The following is an 18855-nucleotide window of genomic DNA, read 5'->3' as shown; positions in this document are numbered from 1 at the left end:
TACTAAAAAACAAAACAAAACAAAACCCCACCAACTCTTCTCATTTTAATGTACACAATTTCCTGGTGCTCTCACTGGGTATCTTGCATTGTTTCATCCTTATGTTGCTTTACGTACACTTGTCCATGAGGTGCAGCTCACATATTAATAGGTGTAACATTATATAAATTCACATCAGGCAATGGGTTGGTTAGAAAGAGCAACCAGATCAGACCTTTTTGTTGAGTTCATGCAGTTCATAGCTTGACTGAGATGAAATAGATCATAAAGTCATCTGTAGCCCCCACCTGCCGCTGCCACCACCAGCTCCAGTGACAAGGTAAGTTTTTTTTTTTTAAGTGACAAGGTAAGTTCTGCAGGTTAAGTTGAGATCTCTCTGACCATGACACTCTTCCCCTCCTTCTACTCCATACCTTTCCATTTCTAGGTTATACCTCCTGCTTGTTCCATCTGCGCCTTAGCTGATACAGAAACTCTTTACCATCCTCACCTAGGTGGCCTGTGCCTGTGAGTGGCTGGGCAATGTAGGGAGGAAAGGCACAGGCTCTTCCTTTGGTCTAGATCCACTGCCTCTGTTTGCAAATGCCAGGGATTGAATCTAGGGACTCTCAAACGGTATTCAAGGGCCCTATCATTAGGTTACATCCCCAGTCCCCGCCCCCCTTTTTTTGGTACTGGGGATCAAACTCGGGACCTTGCACTTGCGAGGCAGGCGGCAGAACCACTGAGCTAAATCCCTGGCTCCCCAATCTCCTTTCGAAAAATTTTACATTGAGACATAGACACACTAAGGTGTCCAGGCTGACCTTGAACTTATGTTTGAACTTATGATCCTCTTGCCTCAGCTTCCTCCGTAGCTGGGATTACAGGTGTGCACTGCCATGCCCAGCACTCTTTGTTTTTTGTTTGTGTTTTGGTACCAGGGATCAAACTCAGGACCTTGTGCTTGCAGCGCCACTGAGCTAAATCCCTAGTCTGCTGTTTGTTTTTTGAGCTGGGATCTTGCTAAATTGCCCAGGCTGTTCTTGAACTCCTGGCCTCAGCCTCCCAAAAAGCTGTGACTAGAGGTGTGTGCCGCCATGCCTGGTATTCCCTTGCCTCTTTAAACTTGACTCTGGATGCATTCCTTGGGGGGACAAGAGGTGGCCTGTGTCATCCTGGTTCCTGTGTCTTGGGCACAGAGGCTCTTAGTGGGCAGTAGTAGCTACCTTGGAACCCTTCTTGAGAGCAAAAAGCTGTGTAGTTACTCCTGCCAAGTGCCACCTTTGTGGGGTAATTCCTCATTTCTCCAGAGGCGCTATTGAGCTCATAAGGTATTAGAGCCAAAACCAGTTTAGAAATCATCTGGCCAAACTGCTTTAGTTTACACAAGGGGAGACTGAACCCTAGAAGGATGTGGTCACTTGCCGCAAGCCTGAACTATGTGCCATACACCAAGCCACACCTGGTCAGACCTGGGAAAGGTGTAGGTCTCCAGGGAACGGGGCTCCTGGCTCTCAAGTGGCTTGGGGTGTCCAGGGACTCAGGAGGCACCAGAGGCAGGGGCCAGGACTGAGGGTCTCTGCTTCTAAATATGTGCCTTTGACCAGTCTTCAGCCTAACTCGATGCCCCTGGTGGATGTCTTTCCAGCAAAATCCCTCACACTCTGGCTGCCATCTAGGCCATTTTCTGCCCTCAGGACTGATTTGGGCTCCAGGGCACAGAAGAGCATCCTGATGGATATTTCTGGGCTCTGTCTCCTGAGCCACCTTCTGGAACCCCGAAATACCTTTCTCGGTGCCGCTGGCCCCATCCCTGCTGTCTGGCTTGGCCTTCCTCTCCAGGGATGCTCTCAGGGCATGGACATCAGGTCAGGAACACACCTGAGTGGTCTGTGGGAGTGCTGGCAGGGGCTGGGCCACTAGCTCCCCACCTGGGCATCCCCTGCCCTCCTGCACCACTTCCTCCCTTGACCACTTTTGTGGGGCCTTAGAAGCCTGAGGTGGTGGTTAAATTTGAGACTTTGGAAAAGTTCCTCATGGGGAAGGGGCCATTCCTTGGGCAGTTTGGTGGAAAGAGGAACCTCTGGCTCAGCACAGGAGGGAGACCAGAGCTTATGCTTTCCTAACAGCAGCCAGGCCTCTGGAACCTCAGTGAGGACAGTGGGCTCAGTCTCACTCAGGAAGGTCCTCTCATTTCCCTAGGTCCTCTACTGTTCTGGCCTTGGTCTGCAGTAGATGAGCAGTGTGCCTAAGGGGCATGGAAAGAAGGGCTGGCCACTCCTCACCTCACCTGGACCACCTCAGAGCACTTCCTTGGAATCCAGTGTGCTTTATCCAAGAGCTGGGGAGGGTGGTGGGCTTCAAAAGCTCAATGGGTCCTGAGGGAGGAAGTGCTGAGCCTCCTGGGTACTCTCTGACCTGCTGCTACAGGTCCAGTGGTAGAGGAAGTGAGCAAGGTGCTGCTTGGGAGAAGAGCAGGAAGCTGGGCCGAGCACCCTGCTGTGTGGGGAGTGGTCTAGGGCCTCTGAACCTGCCCAGCTCAGTAGAAGTGGCTGGGTCTTCTGGCTCCATTCCATAGGGCCTTGAATGCTGGCCCAGGGCTCAGGCGGCCATCAGCCCCTCACTCACAGGCATGCTGATGTGGGCGCTTAGCTGGGGCACACCCTGGCCTTCTCGGAGAACCAGCACCTATGCAGAAGACACCTGTGGCAGCAGGGGGCATGCCCCTTGGCCCCGTGACCCCCTCATCTGCTCCCTGCAAAGGCCAGGCTAGTTGTCTGCACTGCCCCTGATGAAGGGCCACCAGGGTTCTGCCTGGACTGTGCAGATACCCACCCCCACTGCACAAGCCCCAAGGCTCTTGTCCATTCTTGCTCTTTCTGTCCACCCCAGGGTCTCACTTGTCTTCTAAGAAGTACCAACAGGAGACCTACCCTGATAATGTCTGAGGTGCCCTTGCTACTGAGACTCTGCACGAAGGTCTCCAGAGGGTAGTTGAGCCCTGGTACCAGCAAGGGGACCTAGGGGACAAAGAGATAAGAAAATTAGCCCTCGTGTCCACATAGTGCCCTCTGTCTCAGCTAACCTCAGGATGGGCAGGGATGACCAGCTGGTTCCAGGAAAAGCCAGTGCAGAGTGGGGGAGTGAACATTCTAGGGCTGTATGTCCTGTCTGTGGTTAAACCTGGATCTCTTGACTCCTACCAAGGCCATGGCTATCTCTTCTATACTCTAGGAATCTTAGATTCTGCACCTCCTAACTTGGGGTCTGTTGCGGTTTGTATCTAGATGCCCCCACCCAAGAGCCTCATGCACTAATAGGTGAGGCTTTTAGAAGGTGACTGGACTATGGGGGCTTACCGCTGACTTGCTATTAGAAGGTGGCGTCTGGTTGGAAGAGGTGGGTCACTGGGGGTGTGACCTGGAAGGGTTTATCCCCTCCCTTTATTCTGCTTCCTGTCCACCATGACTTGAGCAGCTCCTCTCTGCCCAGGTCCTTCCACCATGCCTTTCTGCCTTGGAACCAGCTGACTATGGAGTAAAACCTCTACAAGATGTGAGCCAGCTTTAAGTTGTGGGTGTCAGATATTGGGTCTCAGCAACAAGAAAGTGACTAAGATAGGGTCAAACAGGGGCTCTAGGGGAAAGCTGACCCTTCATTCCATGGAGATTCTCTTTTCTTTTTTTTTTGGTACTGGGGATCAAACTCAGGACCTTGTGCTTGCTCGGCAGGCGCCAGAACCACTGAGCTAAATCCCCAGCCCTGGAGATTCCCTTTGGAGTGGTAGGAAGCAACCAGCTATGGCAGAAGCAGCTGGGAAGCAGGGTGAGCCCTGGGGTCACCTGGTCCCTGGCAGAGATGGACAGAAGGGGTAGAACCCAGGCTCTGCTGTTTTCTCTGCACCTTCACTGGAGTCTCTCAGGGTGGGAAAACAGTAGCAGAGGCAGGACCTGGTGCTCCCTCCAGGTACCTGCCTGGCTGATCTTGCTTTCTGGCTAGTCAGCCTGCTGGCCAGCTGCTACCCTCATCACAACCTGGTTGGGGCTGTGGCCATCTAATAAGTCCCTCACCCCAGCCTGTCTGCCCCATGCTCACTGAGGCTGGTCCAGTACCTTGAAGAAGGCCCGAGGTAAGGCATAGAGTGCCTCGTCGTACAGGAAGCAGACCAGCAGCCCCAGCACGGGCCTGGCAGTCGAAGTGTTCTGCAGGTGCAGTGTGAGCTTAAAAGTGGGACCCAGGCCCTGTACCTGTGAAGCAGTGGTAGAGAAGGCCCTTAAGACCTGGTGGCCCTGGGCACTTGAACACTTGACCCGTCTGCCTCTCAAAATGCACAGGAGTCCAGAAGGTGTATAGGGGTCAGCAGAGGCCCAGAGATGGGAAGTGCCTTGATGGAGACCACTCAGCAAGTCAGAGGCAGAGCCCACTCCCTCCCGTGTGCTCACAGCTGCCCCCACCCCCTCCTTGAGGCCCGTTCTCCCTCCTACTCTCATCCTGGTGGCTTCAGAGATGTTATTTTCTCTCATACCTTGAGTTGCTCTTTAACCCTTTCCTCTTCTCTGTCTACTCTCTTAAGGGAAAGAGCCAGGGGAAACCTCAGTGGATCAGATGACACTCAGGAACCCACTGAGAGCTCGTCGGGACCCTGTGAACCTCAAGGTCATTCATGTCTGGGTGTGAGTGGGCTCCTTCTTCTTCCTCATGCCTGCACGAACCTGCCTCCGGATGCTGGGGTTGGGTCAGGGCAGCCCTTCCCTGTACCAGGCAGTTCTAATGCCTTGGGCTGCCTGTGGCTATCAAAGTGAACAACCTTCTTCCCAGTACCATGGCCATGAGGATCCTTCTAGGGTCCTGGGAAAAAAATGCCCCAAGGTGACTACTCTGCTCCCTGGCCCAAATCTGGGGTCCGTCAGAGGCACACCATGGAACATGCAGAAGAGGGCAGCACAGGAGGGTGAGAAGGTGAGAGCAGCAAGCACAGGAGGACATGGGACTTGCTCCCTGGGTCTGGGGGTAAGAAGGGAACACAGAGCTTGGCTGGCCTGACATTGATTCTGGGGACATTACTATGTGGTAGGGGTTCCCGCCCATCCCTGACCTCTGCCCTCTGATCCTGACACCCCACCCTTGGAGACTCACCACAGCATGCAACTTGAGTGGCTCCCGAGCTGTGACTGACATGGGACTCAGGCTGGACTCAAGGGCCTGCACATAGGCACGGGCAGCCCGGAGGTGTAGCAGGTAGAGGTCTGTCTGGAAGATCTGGTGCATGCCTGAGGAAGGACACAAAGGCTGAGGCTGGAGGGAAAGGCAGCAGCAGGGGAAGATCCTCCTGCTCAGGCTGCTGAGTAGGGGTATGAGAGGAAGGGGCGGCAGCAGGACCCAGAGAGGCTGGGAAAGTGGGGACCAGGAGGGACCAGGCCCAGTGACCCAGCCTTCTGGTGACACTGGGCACTGTGGACCACACCTTCCTTCTTCCTTCTTCCTCGTTCTCCGACCACCTCACTGCCTACACAATCTAGGAATTTCTTTGCTATTGTGAATGGAGTCTTTCCTATTATATTTGCTAACTGGATATTATCTGTACTGTATATATAAAAGCTTATGAATTTTTAATAGTTTTTGAGTTTTATATCTGGTCACTTTACAGAACTCCCTACTTTTTTGGTTTTTGGTACTGGGGATTAGACCTAGGGCCTTGTGCATGCTAGGCAAACACTGCCACTGAGCTACATCCCTAGCTTATTTTTCTGATCCATTGCTCTGCTATAAAATCCTGCTATTTTCTCAGCCCTATTGTATTTGTCCTTCAAACTGAGACCAAGATCCCTTTTAACAACAGAGCTGATTGAGTTACTGTATTTTTTACCTTAAAATCTTTGTCAGCTACCCACTTCCTAAACATGCCTGAACTTAGCTTTATATTTCAGGCCCTTTGAGAGCTGGCTCTGACCCACCTTCTCAGCCCCCTTGGCTACTCACTCCTTGGTGCTGTACCCACAGCTACATGACAGACACTTGCTTGGATTTAGGTCAGGGTCCTGTACCTCTACTTCAGCCTCTGCCTAAATTGCCCTTCCCTTCCTGCTGTCTGGTGGACTTATAATCATCTTTTGTTTTTGTTTTTTTGTACCGGGGATCGAACTCAGGACCCTTCGCTTGGCAAGGCAGGCAGCAGAACCACTGAGCCAAACCCCTGGCCTATAATCATCTTTTGATGGAAGTCAGTGTTACCTCTCTCTGAAGTTTTTATTTCCCAAATGAAATTTCTTATTCCTGCTTGTATGCCCAGTGGCCCTTAGCAGAATCCCCTTCTATACTTATCACATGAGATTAAGCTGGCCAGGTGGACTAAGCTCCCAAGGTAGAGAGTAGCCTAATTCAAGGCACCTGGAACAATCATAGGGAATGAATGAATAAGGGAAAGAAAAAAATGAGCAGGACAAGAGGAAGAATCTTGGTCAATTTCTACTTTTCTCATGAGGATTTCTGCATCTGGAAGTGACTGCTGCCTCTGAATTCTAAGGGTTCTTGTCCTCACCCAGAGCACTCATCACCTTGAAGAATGGTTATTTGAAGGCAGATGTACCTCCAACATTGTCCCTGGACTTCTAGAGACACAAGACCTGCCCAGTTGGCCAAGGTCTCCCACCACCCAGGGGACCCCAGCAGCATCCACCCTGCAAAGGAGGAGAAGGAAGAGAAGGAACCGAGTCTCACCAGTGCCAGCCTCCCGCTCTCGCAGTGTCTGATCCACATAGAGCCGAGTCTTTCGGGGCACGTTGAGTTTCATGGCTTGGGCTGGTGGGGAACCCACCTCACCTGTTCCTTCTACAAACACTGCTGTACGCTTCAGAATCTTGATGATCAGGCCACCGCCTAGGGAAGTGGACAAACATCTATCCTCCCTAGTTTTGGCTCACATTCTCTTTCTTTGTTCTCAAAACAGTCTCTGTACATGTCTGTCTTCCTGTTATGAACTCATTTTCTACAAGGAATGAAGTGTATCTCAATCATTTCCTATCATTAGTTCATTTATTCATTTAGCAGCTATTGATGTAATGCTTTGAGGTTTGAGGCACTGTGGAAGGTGCTAGGGTATTGGGGTGAATGGGGGAGATACCACCCAGCCCAGGGCCTGGTCCCTTGGCAGCCACATCAAACTGCTGAGGAGCTGTCCTGACAGCGGGCAGGCCCAGGCAGGACTAGTATGGACAGGACTAGCTTCCACCCAAGTCCACCTCAGCTTCATTTCCATTTCATCTTAGTTCTGAGTGCCCTCACCTCGAGTAGTCATAATGAGGGTGTTGTCCTCCCGCCCGTAGCGGCCAAAGCAAAGGCTGGTCACAGTATCCTAAGTGGAGACACAAGAGTTTAGCTGGGGAAAATACTTGAACAAGAAAGCACAATGGAGCCCCAGCTATGAGATACAATGGGTGATTTCGGAGGAGAGGCCTGGGGCTATGTTGCCTTGCAAAGAGTTACTGTATTTCCAATTTCCCTTCCTGCCTCAGTGTCACAGCCAAAGTTCCAGACTAAACACCACTGGCCCTCACTTTTAGGGTTGCCTCCTGGTCAGTCATCCAGCCTATTCTTCCTCCCCGGTCTGTCCTTTGCAATGCTGCCTGGGCTGCCTTTCAAAAGCACAAGGCCTCAGTGGCTTCCACCATGTGTCAGGACATTTAAGGCCCATCTGCCTTAGCTACCAGTTTCCTCCTCTCCCAATCTTACCTGCCCTCCCAGCACTGTAAGGCTCAAACCAGTTGCTTTCAGATTTTATGTTGTGACCCAGGACAATTATATACACATGTAACAGTTTCACAAATGTCTGTCCTCTTTTTTTAAATGTTGTTGGTTGTGATCCACTAAATTGATACAATGATTCACAAGTTAAGAGTCTAGAAATCTCTGATCTAAACCCATCAAGCTATCTGGATTCTTCCATCAAGAACCTCCACACCTCTTAGCCTTTGTTCATGTTGTTCCCTGTTGAGAATGTTCTTCCTCCATTTGTCCTCTTGGGAAACTGATTTGCCAGGTGAGCTGTCACTTACTCTGGGAAGTGTCCCATGAGTTCCACCCCTACTTATCTCTTGCCCCTTTTCTTACAGTCACTCAGCTCCCTCTGTTTTTCCAGTGCTTTGCTCTGCTTCAGTCTGCCTTGTGTTAATTTGCTATGTCTCTGGCTGGCTGTCACCTTAGACTGTCTCTGAAAACAAGGTCTTAGTCATTATTCTGCCCCCTCCCCAGTATGGTAACTTAATGATGTTTTTGAAACCAATCAATGTGAGGTGGCCAGAAGCAGTGAAGCAGCCAGGATGAGATTAGGGCAAGGAGTCAGCAGTAGATGCTGGAAGTGGGACTCACTGGGGTGCGGATGACATTGAGCAGCACTTTGTCCCGGTATATGCGAACCTCTGTGTTGGCCAGCCCAACCATGACAGCCTGCAGGCTGCGGGAGCGGTGCTCCAGGAGGTTCATGGTCAGGATGGCTGCGGGCATCTGCACCGTCCACAGCTTCTTGCCCTGGCAGGAAATGGCCAGTGTCTGCAGGGGGTCAGGGCTTAGCATGGAAAGAAGGGGTGGCTGGAGTTGCAGGGAAGGGGAGGTCACACCTTGTGGGTGAAGCCGTGCAGGCTATCTTGGGTGCTGCCAATGACCAGGATCTTGTGTACCTGGACAAGCCCCACAGGCTGTGCACTCAGCTCAATGCTGTACTTAGGGTGCTTGGAGTCTCTGTGGAACAAAGAAACCCCATTGTGCCCCAGAGAACCCTTCTCCCCTGTCCCGGCTGATGCTCCTCTTCCTAAGCCCCAGACTAACCTGAATGGAGGAACCCAGGCCCAAAGCAGACAACCCTGGGATTGTTTCTACCTCCACCACTTAGGAGATGTGTGACTTTGGACAATATCAAGTGTGTTTCCCTACTCTGTCCCCTTCTGCCCCTACTATGGTGATGTGTATGATAACTTGGTATTTAACAGCTTATGTTAGACTAGTCTACTCAGTGTTAATGGATACAAGCAGTTTACTAGTTTATCAGAAAAAGATGAAGACTGGCTGTGTAAATGTACTGTTTTCAGTCTCCTAGCTTCTCAATCTTAGTTTCCCTTATCCAGAAAATGGGGGTAACTCCTGCCTTCTAACCTCACCAAGGCCAACATCATGGCCCATTTGATAACTGAGAGAGTCCTCACTGGTCTCTGGGCCTCATTCCAATCACTCTCTATCCAGCAGAGTAATCTTTTCTTTTATATCGAGACAGGATATCTATGTTGTCAGGCTCTCAGAGCTCAAGCAATTCTCCTGCCTCATCCTCCTAAGTAGGTGGGACCACAGGCTCACACCACCATCCCCAGCCAAAGTGATTTTTTAAAAATGTAAATAAATCCAGGCAAGGCGATGCACACCTGTAATCCCAGCACTTTGGAAGGCTGAGACAGGAGGACTGAAAGTCTGAGCCCAGTCTGCAAAATTTAGTGACTTAGTGAGACCTTGTCTCAAGATTAAAAAGTTCTAAAAAAGGGCTGGGGCCAAAGCTCAGTGTGAAGGCCCTGAGTTCAATCCCTGTACTATAAAAACAAATAAACAGGAAATGACTCATGTGACTATGATTAGAACACCGTAATGGTTTTCCACTGCATTTTGGATAAAATCCACAATCTCTGCAACATCCTACTAAGGTAAGATAGAAGAAATAAGGATAGAGAGGAAGGAGACAAGGAAAATTGTAATTTTAAAATTGTACTTTTTTTTTTGCGGTACCAGGATGGAACTCAGGACCTTGCACTTGCTAGGCGCCACTGAGCTAAATCCCCCGCCCTTAAAGTTGTACTTTTAAGAAAGCTACAGCTTGGGCCAGGGATTTACCTCAATGGTTGCGCTGCCTGCCTCGCAAGCGCAAGGTCCTGAGTTCGATCGCTGGTATCAAAAAAAGAAAGAAAGAAACAAAGCAAGCAAGCAAGCAAGCTACAGCTACAACTTCAGGGTACAACAAAAGTTACCCAAGGTGTCAATTTTCTTTCTCTTCCATGCTACTCTTAAATCCTGAAAGTCTTAAAAATATAATCAGCCTAGAAAATGGGCCCCTCCTTGCCTTTCACTTGTAAAATGAGCCAGACCTTTCTACAGATTCAGACTCCACAGATTCCCACCCCTAAAACATGTAAAATTATATCCAGTACTAGAACATAATGTACCTCATCCCTACAGAAACCACCCCCACCGGTCCCCTTTTTGGTGGTACTGAGCACTGCACTCAGGGCCTCACACTAAGATGCATCACCAGCCCTTTTAAAATATTATTTTGAAACAGGGTCTTGCCAAATTTCCCAGGCTGGGCTCAAACTCGTGATCCTCCTGCCTCAGCCTCCCAGAATGCTGGGATTATCAGCATGCACAATTGCACTCCCTTCTGACTGTGTACTTCTTTAATTCTACTTAATAACTCTTTAAAGCCTCTTACTAATGAATCCTGAATTTTTATTGTGTGATGAAAACTGGCAAACCTACTCTGTCTGAGGTCTCCATCTCCTTTTTGGGGGCACTTCCTTGGAACCAGTTTGGAGACACTACCAGTTTCTGCAGGAGCCAACCCTGGTTTCCACTTCATCTCTTCCCACCCTCTTCTTTGCCCACCAGACATAAGTTGCACATGCTCAGCTCTTACCCCCCTTCAGTTTGCCTACAACACTCTTCCCCCACTTTTTTTTTTTTTGATACCAGAGATCGAACTTGGGTCCTTGCGCTTGCTCAGCAGGCGGCGAAACCACTGAGCTAAATCCCCGGCCCTACCCTCACTTTTTGAACAACTGGCTCCTTAAACTTTAAGCCAGAGTACTCAACCAATTTGCAATACCTTGGTTTGTTGACTTAGTATCTATCTTCTGGGGCTGTGGGTGTAGTTCAGTAGTAGAGCTCTTGCCTAGCATGTGCAAGACCATGGGTTCCATTCCCAGCAAACACACACACACACACACACACACACACGCACACATCTGTCTTGGGCTGGGGATTTAGCTCAGTGGCACCATGCCTGCCTGGCAAGCACAAGGTCCTGAGTTCATTTCCTGGTACCAAAAAAAAAAAAATCTGTCTTCATCATTGAAGGCAGAGACCATATCTATAATATTTTGTGCATCAGTATAGCCTCAATACCTTGCTCAGTGCTCAGTGTAGAGTAGGTACTCAATAGATTTTTCTAGTTTATTTTTCTGAGACAGGGTCTTGCTACATAGTCCAGGCTGGCCTTGAACTCCTGCCTCAACCTCCCAAATCTGGGATTATAGGTGTGTGCCACCACACCTGGCTTCAATAAATATTTCTTGAATTAAAAATGTTGTATGAGATATAAAATTAATGCATAAGGAAGTGCCACATATACCACACACTTATATAACAAATGTAAGACTATTTCTATTTCCTCCGACTTCTGAGCACACGTCTTATAGCCAGCCCCCATTTCAAAGCCTCCCGACATCCCCTCTATGCTCATGAGCTCAGCCTACTTTAAATTCTCAGCTTTTTCCATTCCCAAATTCCATTCCCAAAGCCCCCTGCCTAGCTTGCAAGCCTTTGAAAGCACCAGCTTTCTGAGATGTTTCTTCTGGCCCAGAGATCATGGCTGTGATTACCTTTTCAGAATATAGATGGTCCCATTGCGGCAAGCAGCTGCAAGCTGGAACTCCACATCAAACTGACCAGAAGCCTCCAGGAAAACAGGGACACTGGGAATGTCCATCTGCAAAGAAAAGGCTCAAACATCCTGTCTCCTTCCCTTAAGTAACTCCTCCAGGTTAGTACCTTGTCTGAAGTCTCACTTTCCTCACTCAGACTCTGTTGGTCACAGGATAAACTCACACAATTTTCTGGAGGGGAACTCAACATTACGTAGCAAAAGCATTTTTGTCTTATCCTTTGGCTAAATTGCTGCCTCTAGAACTGTACTGTAAGGAGGTATTTAAACAAACATGCACAAAATATTTGGTCAAGAAAATCTACTGAAGTGGTGTCAATAACAGTGGCAAACTGAAAACAGTTTGAATGTACAGTAGGTGTGAGGATAAATTATGGTTCATTTATATAATGGACCTATAATAGCCTTTAAAAAGTTTAATGTAGGGCTGGGGATTTAGCTCAGTGGTTCTGCCGCCTGCCTTGCAACCACAAGGTCCTGAGTTCGATCCCCGGTACCAAAAAAAAAGGCTAATGTGGTTTTATAGACATGAAAAGACACTGATATAAACAGCAAGTTACATGAGCCTGTACTGTGACCCTGTTTTTGTCTTTTTTTTTTGTACCAGGGATCAAACTCAGGACTTTGAGCTTGTGAGGCAGGCGTGAACACCACTGAGCTAAATCCCCAGCCCCCCTGATTTTATCATGATATATAGTATATATGTATAATTTATTGTTATATGACTATGTCCATATATGAAAATGTCTGGAAGGACATATGCCAAAACTTTAACAGTGGTAGAAGTTTTGGATATGTATCTTTTTCTTTATGCTCAGCTACAGTTTCTAATTTTTCTACCATGTATGTGCACTACCCAGAACACACTAGGAACACAGGGAGGAATGCAGCCTGGGCCTTGGGTGTGCCCAGGGCCAGACCCAACACTGACCTCGGCCAAAATAGTGAAAGCCTCAGGGTCGATAATCAGGAGCCCCTTATTCTCGGTGCCCAGCACAAGACAGGAAATAGCATCTTCATCAGCCAGGTTCTTCTTCAAGGTGGTCATGGTGGTGATGACTGTCTGTGGAACACCTCCAGAGTCACACAGGGAACCCCCTAATACCCTCCCAACCTCCCTACATGCCACAGGAGGGAAGAGGGCAGAGCAGAAGGCATCAGAAATGTGACGGAATATTTAGGTGTAAAGCGGTTTATTGCAACAAATCTAACTTCCTAACAAAAAAAGCACTGTGTAAGTCACTTATGAACTATTCACAAGACCAGATCAATGCAGTCATTTTTTTAAAAAATCACATAGGGCCAGGGATTTAGCTCAGTGGCACAGTGCCTGCCTTGTAAGCACAAGGTTCTGAGTTCAATCCCTGGTACCAGAAAAAAAAAAATCACATTTTAAAAAAAGATTCAGTGGGGCCAGAGATTTAGGTCAGTGGTTCTGCCACCTGCCTCACAAGTACAAGGACTCAAGTTTGATCCCCAGTACCAAAAACAAAAAAAGATTCAATGGCAAATGCATCTCCTGGGAGAGAAAAATAGGTAAAAGGTCATGTTAGGGTAATCCCAGTTAAAAATATATGTAAATATACAATCATGGTGGAAGGCCAAACCTTTAAATACTGGTTATCTCAGGATGAGATGATGGTGCTTTTCTAGAATTTCTACAATGGGAACATGTTGCTTTTTACTTTTTTTCTCTTCTTTTTTCTTTTTAACTGGACAACAAACAACAACAAAAAGATGCTCCCTTTCAGAGGAATTTATCCTATGGATATTAGCAGAACCCAAATGGTTTCCTTAGCCATCTACTGTGTGATCATCATTAAGACTTTTTGAAAAAGAGGAATCATTCTCAGTACCTAGTGTCAGGAGAAACATCACAGGAATGTAAACAGCTGTTGGTGGTTCCCAGTCCAGTAATCACTATACATGCTTGGGAAGATTGTCTCCTTCTCCCCAGCTCAATAATTAATTCACTTCTTTTTTTTTTTTTTTTTTTTGGTACCTGGGATTAAACTCTGGTCCTTGCGCTTTGGAGGCAGGCAGCAGAACCACTGAGGTAAATCCCTAGCCCCTAATTAATTCACTTCTTGGTCTGAAAAGTACTCAAAGATGTTGACAGCTATAGACCTGAGCTGTTGATCAGCAGGAAGGAACAATACCTTTCAGGACAGTCTCGCAGAAACTAGCAGCATGTGTCAGTTAATGTGTTCAGGAAAGGTGACCTCAACAAGTGTGGCCAGCTACCATGAAGCTTTCTAACCTACAGTGCAGCTCTGGGAGCCTGTCTCTGCACTAAGGGTTGGCAACACTAGGTCAGGAAACATGGGAGCTCATCAATGTGGTCAATAAAGCCCCAAAAATTATAACTAAGAAAAATATGAAGGGAACAAAAGAGAAATATTTCTTGTCCAATGACCTGCATATTGTCACGCCCAGCGGGTGAGGCCATTGCTGTTGCAGAGCATCATATCTCAACCCCTCAGCTCAGTTCCAGTACAGGCACATCACCTTTGGTTCCAGGAAACATCTGAACCACTACCTATTCCTAGGAGTGTGGCCACACTACCTTTGCCTACAGACTTCTCTCTGTAGCTTCTCCTCAGACCAACGCCTGACAACCCCTCTCCCTTAAAAAGCTTTGTTCTCCTTTTGCTCCCTTTACACTTTTCTGACTCAGCCTGCTTGCACCCAAGTGAATTAAACAGCCTCATTGTTAACACAAAACCTGCCAGGGTGGTCTCTCTACTCTCTGCAACTCTGATACATCTGGTGCTAAAACCCAGGATAGGGCAACCCTCTCTGGAAGGCTTTCCTGCCCTATCCTGAGCCTTTTGACCAGGCCACCCTGTGACATTGGCTCCTCAGACTGTGCCTCAGAACGAGATCTGGACAGTCCCCTCCTGCCACTGCAGATGGGTAAGATTTCTCCCTCTATTCCCTCACCCAGAGAGACAGAGAAAGGTTCATTCTGTTTTTCATGTTTCTTAAATCCAGCACCGGTCATGGAAATTCTCTGGGAAGACAGCCTTTCCTTGGTATCTGGCCAACTTTGAGGCTGCCTGCCTTGGTCACCCATCTTTGTTATGGCCCTGAGTCCCAACTGAAGATGTCCATTGTGAACCTTATTGCTGCTCTCATTACCTCTCTCTACTCTCCATGGGGAATCTCCCTTCCTCTATTCCTCTCTTCTCCAATACAGATTTGAATAGTTATAAAGTAAGAATGAAATTATGAATAACCAATAAAATAATTAAGGGGCCACTAAACATGGAGTTCTTAAAGACTAATTCTTAAAATTCGAGCTCATATAATGATACATACTCCAAGAAAGCAGGGTATAAAACTGTATTTGTGAGGGCCAGCGATATAGTTCAGTGGTTCCAGCGCCTGCCTTGCAAACGCAAGGTCCCGAGTTCGATCCCCGGTACCAAAAACAAAACAAAACAAAACAAAAATGTTGGGGCCGGGGATTTAGCTCAGTGGTTTTGCCACCTGCTGCACAAGCGCAAGGACTCGAGTTCGATCCCTGGTACCAAACAAAACAAAAAAACTGTATTTGTGAAGAAAATGTACCAAAAAGAGTAGGCGTCTTGGGCTCAGGATGTAGCTCAGCAGCACAGTGCCGGCCTGGTAAATGAAAGGCCCTGAGTTTGATTCCCGGTACCAAATAAAAAATAAAAAGAGTAAGTATCTCTGGATAATGAAATTATAGTCACTTATATTTCTCCTTTATACTTGTCTTTATTTTCCAAATTTTATAAGTACATTTTTTTTTTTTGGTACCAGGATCGAACTTGGGACCTTGAGCAGGAGGTTGAGGCCAGCCTGGGCAACATAGTGAATTCAAGGCCAGCTGAACTATATAGCAAGACTCTGTCCCAAAAAAGAAAAGAAAAAAAAAAGCTGTCACTGGCTGAGGGTGTAACTCAGTGATGGAGTGTTTACTTAGCACGGCAAGACCCTGAGTTCCATCCTTAGCACTGCTGCGGAAGGGGTGGGGGTTGTCACTATTAAGGAAATGCACAAGACACAGCAGCTTTGTGACTATATACATGTGGTATAGCTGGAAGAGAAACTATAAAGTGAAACAGGTCAAGTTTGGGTAGAATTTACCACTGATGGTACATAGTCTCTTTAAAAAAATTTAAAAAGTTTTTACAGGGCAATAAAAAAAAAGAGAGGGGAGCATTACCTGCCGCTTGATGGTCTTGGATTTGTTTTGGTTCACAAATGACTCCATTTCACTCAGTTCCAGCTGCAGAAACCTGGACACAGAGAGAACTGGCATCTGCATGTTCTGTCCTGGCTGCCTTTGGGGCCAATCCATAGCCACCACCCCACCCCCCAGTCTTCCCACAGTCCTTACCTGAGTGACTGTACAGACAATGGTATCTCTGCCTTCTCCCTGTAAGGAGAGCACCCAGAGTGGCAGATTTAGTGGAGAAACCAGGCCCTGGGGGTCAAACTGAGAGCTTTGGGATGCAGGAGTGTGGGAGGGGGTAGGGAAAGGTGGGCTCTCACCGGATGCTCTCCAGCATCTCCTTCAGGGTTAAGGGGTCAATCCGGTCCTGGGACAGCAGAGGAAGAAGGGAGAGCCTGTGAACTCTGACACCCATACCCTTAGGGAACTCTATACTTCTGGCAGCTCCTCTTCCTCCCCCCAACTTTCCTCCCAACTTGACCTTGCACTGAGCCCCAGGCCCAGGTCCTTGATTTGAATCTAGCCTCAAGGGCACACTCAAGCACAGAGTCCTCTTTATCCACATCTCCCTCAAAGTCTCTAGCTCTTCCTGCTTCCACTTTCCTCCTCTTCTCTGGGGAGACCCATCCTTCTTTAGTTTCCTTTCCCCAACAGGTGGGTAGAGGTGTGGCTACTGTAGGGGAATTCAATAGGTTCCACTCTCCAAAGGGCCTGCTGGGTGCCTTCCTGAGACCTACAGCCAAGGGGCTGAGAACAGCACCTCACCTAGAAGGGCTACCACTGCTACTGGTGGTGATGGGCCATGGCTGACCTACCACCACTGGCCCACTGGGGACCTTACCCTTCTTGCTGGGAGCCTGGCCCTTTTCACCCAATAGCTGTTAATTTTGCCTTTTGGTTCCCATCCCCTTTGTCACTTACTTCCTTTGCCTGGTCCCAAAGGTCTTGTTCCAGAGGATTTGGAGGCAACTGGGGCAGGTTGAACTTGAAGTAGGGTCTTAGATTCTTATATACATAGACACAAGGACCTGAAGCCAGTGCCAAAGCTGGAGTCCGGGGCTCATGCTGCTCCATGAGGAAAGTGGCGGCAGCAGCTGGCAGGGAAGGCAGTGGGCTTTCTGTCAGCACTGTTGCTCCTTTGAGCACCTTCAGGTAAGGATTCTGCCCACCTGGTCCAAGGTCTCCAACCACCAGCTGCAGGAAGAAGATGGCTCATTCTAGACTGAGATTCCAAATGACTGACCCCCTTCTTAGGCTCAGCCTTTTTGCTGGTGCTTATTAAATCACCCCATACTACCAAAGGCTTTGCTGTCAGGTCCTTGGGAAAGTTAATTGATCTTTCTGAGGCTCAGGTTTCCCATTTGCAAAATGGGAATTCTTACCTCATGACATATGTGGTGAAAATCGAGTGAGATAATTAATTACAGAATCTGGTTGAGTGTTTGTGAGGAATAAGTGGCAGCTGATGTTTTTATACTAACTAGTCCATTCAATAGTTCTCTCTTTTTGGTACTGGGGATTGAACCCAGGGCCTCATGCATATCTACCACTGGACTAAATATTTCTTTATTTACAATTTTATTTATCTTTATATTAAAATTAAATTTAAGCATTTACCTTTTTTTTGGTACTGATTGAACTCGGGACCTTGCGCTTGCGAGGCAAGTATTTACCCTTTTATTACGGAAAATTTCCAATCATATACAAAAGTAGAAAGGCATGTATAATGTACCCCCACATACCCATTATCTAGCTTCAATAATTATCAGATCTGGGGCCAGGGATTTAGCTCAGTGGTTTCGTCGCCTGCTGCACAAGTGCAAGGACCAGTTCAATCCCCAGTACCGAAAAAAAAAAAAAATTATCAGATCATAGTGAATCTTAAAATTGATGCTCTCTTGATAAACATTAAACAATCTCTTTCTCTTTTTACTTCCTCTCCAGACTATAATGCCCACCCTTAGCCAAGAGATTTGTGCTTCCAGCAAAGAATTATGTCAAGGTAAGTATAGTAAAAGGCTTTATCTTGGTAGAATCCCCAGCAGCATTTTGTTCTACTTTACTTTCTTCCGTCTATATTATGAAATCAAGTTTCTCTTAATTTTTAAAGTAAAAAGAAAAGTTAACACTAAATATGATTTTCACAGTATATGTGAATTCCAGATTATGTTAAACCTCTTTGGAGCCATTGGGAAATCTTACATCTGGACAACTCCCCCCACCTCCATCTGTTCTGTGATTGCTTACCTTGTACTCTCCATCCCCATGCAAATCTGCTAGTGCTGAAAAACAACACAGGGCCATACATCAGTCTCAGAATCAGTCACATTGCCTAACATTCTCGAGACCCTGGGTTCAATTCCCAACCTCACCACGGGACTATTATCTGACTCCCCCATTCACTTAGAACTCAGAGTTCCTGGTCCCAGAGACTCACCCAGGCAGGAGGAAAAGGTGTGGATGTTGGCCATAGGGTCGTAGTGTGCATCCAGCCATTTCGAATTGGCCTCATTGCTGAAAGTTGGGAGAAAGAGTGGGAAAGTGAGATCCACAGGTGCGGAGGAAAACTTTGAGGGTGCTGGTGTCTAAGGAGTGTAAGGGCTGTCAGTTGGGAATAGAGAACGTCTGGGTCCCAGTCCGGGCCCCCGAACTGGCGCACCGAGTGATCTCGAGTCAGGCACACATGCACTCCCTGGGTATCGGTTCCCCTGATCTCTAAGCGCCTTTCAAGGACTTCTGGCGCTGCCCAAGAGCCACAGGAGTCTACAGCCCGGGACCATGGTACCCTCTACATCTATGGGAAAGAAAGCTTTGAGGACCCGGCCTTCACCTCTCAGCTCTGCCGCTATCGAAATCGGATGAAGATTTAGCAGCCATCTTCTTAGTCGTCTTGGCAACCGGCCCCTCCCCCGCTGCCGCGCCTGGCCCAGTAGAGCCCGGGTACCCGGAAGTGCACGCACAAAGGTTCCGGAGCGAAACT

At 48.0% G+C, this 18855-nt stretch overlaps 1 protein-coding gene across 2 annotated transcripts; it reads right to left on the bottom strand.

Moving 5' to 3' along the window:
• Nucleotides 1-752: 752 nt before the first annotated feature.
• Nucleotides 753-18833, bottom strand: Bbs1 (Bardet-Biedl syndrome 1). Of its 2 annotated transcripts, none has more exons than XM_004852298.3 (17): nucleotides 18706-18833; nucleotides 18313-18389; nucleotides 18123-18157; nucleotides 16797-17069; nucleotides 16196-16242; nucleotides 16041-16079; nucleotides 15867-15939; nucleotides 12606-12737; nucleotides 11613-11719; nucleotides 8595-8715; nucleotides 8347-8505; nucleotides 7264-7333; nucleotides 6700-6858; nucleotides 5119-5252; nucleotides 4095-4229; nucleotides 2916-3002; nucleotides 753-2670 (listed from the first exon to the last, which is right to left on the bottom strand). In XM_004852298.3, exons 1-17 carry the CDS (start codon nucleotides 18750-18752, stop codon nucleotides 2584-2586), a joined length of 1782 nt encoding a protein of 593 aa, XP_004852355.1. In that variant the 5' UTR covers nucleotides 18753-18833; the 3' UTR covers nucleotides 753-2583. The 2 variants fall into 2 exon arrangements, with proteins under 2 accessions (XP_004852355.1, XP_021120202.1); XM_021264543.2 differs by lacking the exon at nucleotides 18706-18833 and adding an exon at nucleotides 17618-17684 and having other exon boundaries at nucleotides 2394-2670.
• Between the last annotated feature and the right edge of the window lie 22 nt (nucleotides 18834-18855).

Source organism: Heterocephalus glaber, unplaced genomic scaffold (genome assembly GCF_053883595.1).
Source record: "Heterocephalus glaber isolate CG9 unplaced genomic scaffold, H.glaber_assembly_v1.0 deba00000594, whole genome shotgun sequence".
NCBI lineage: Eukaryota > Metazoa > Chordata > Mammalia > Rodentia > Bathyergidae > Heterocephalus > Heterocephalus glaber.
This window is presented reverse-complemented; position numbering and strand designations above follow the sequence as displayed.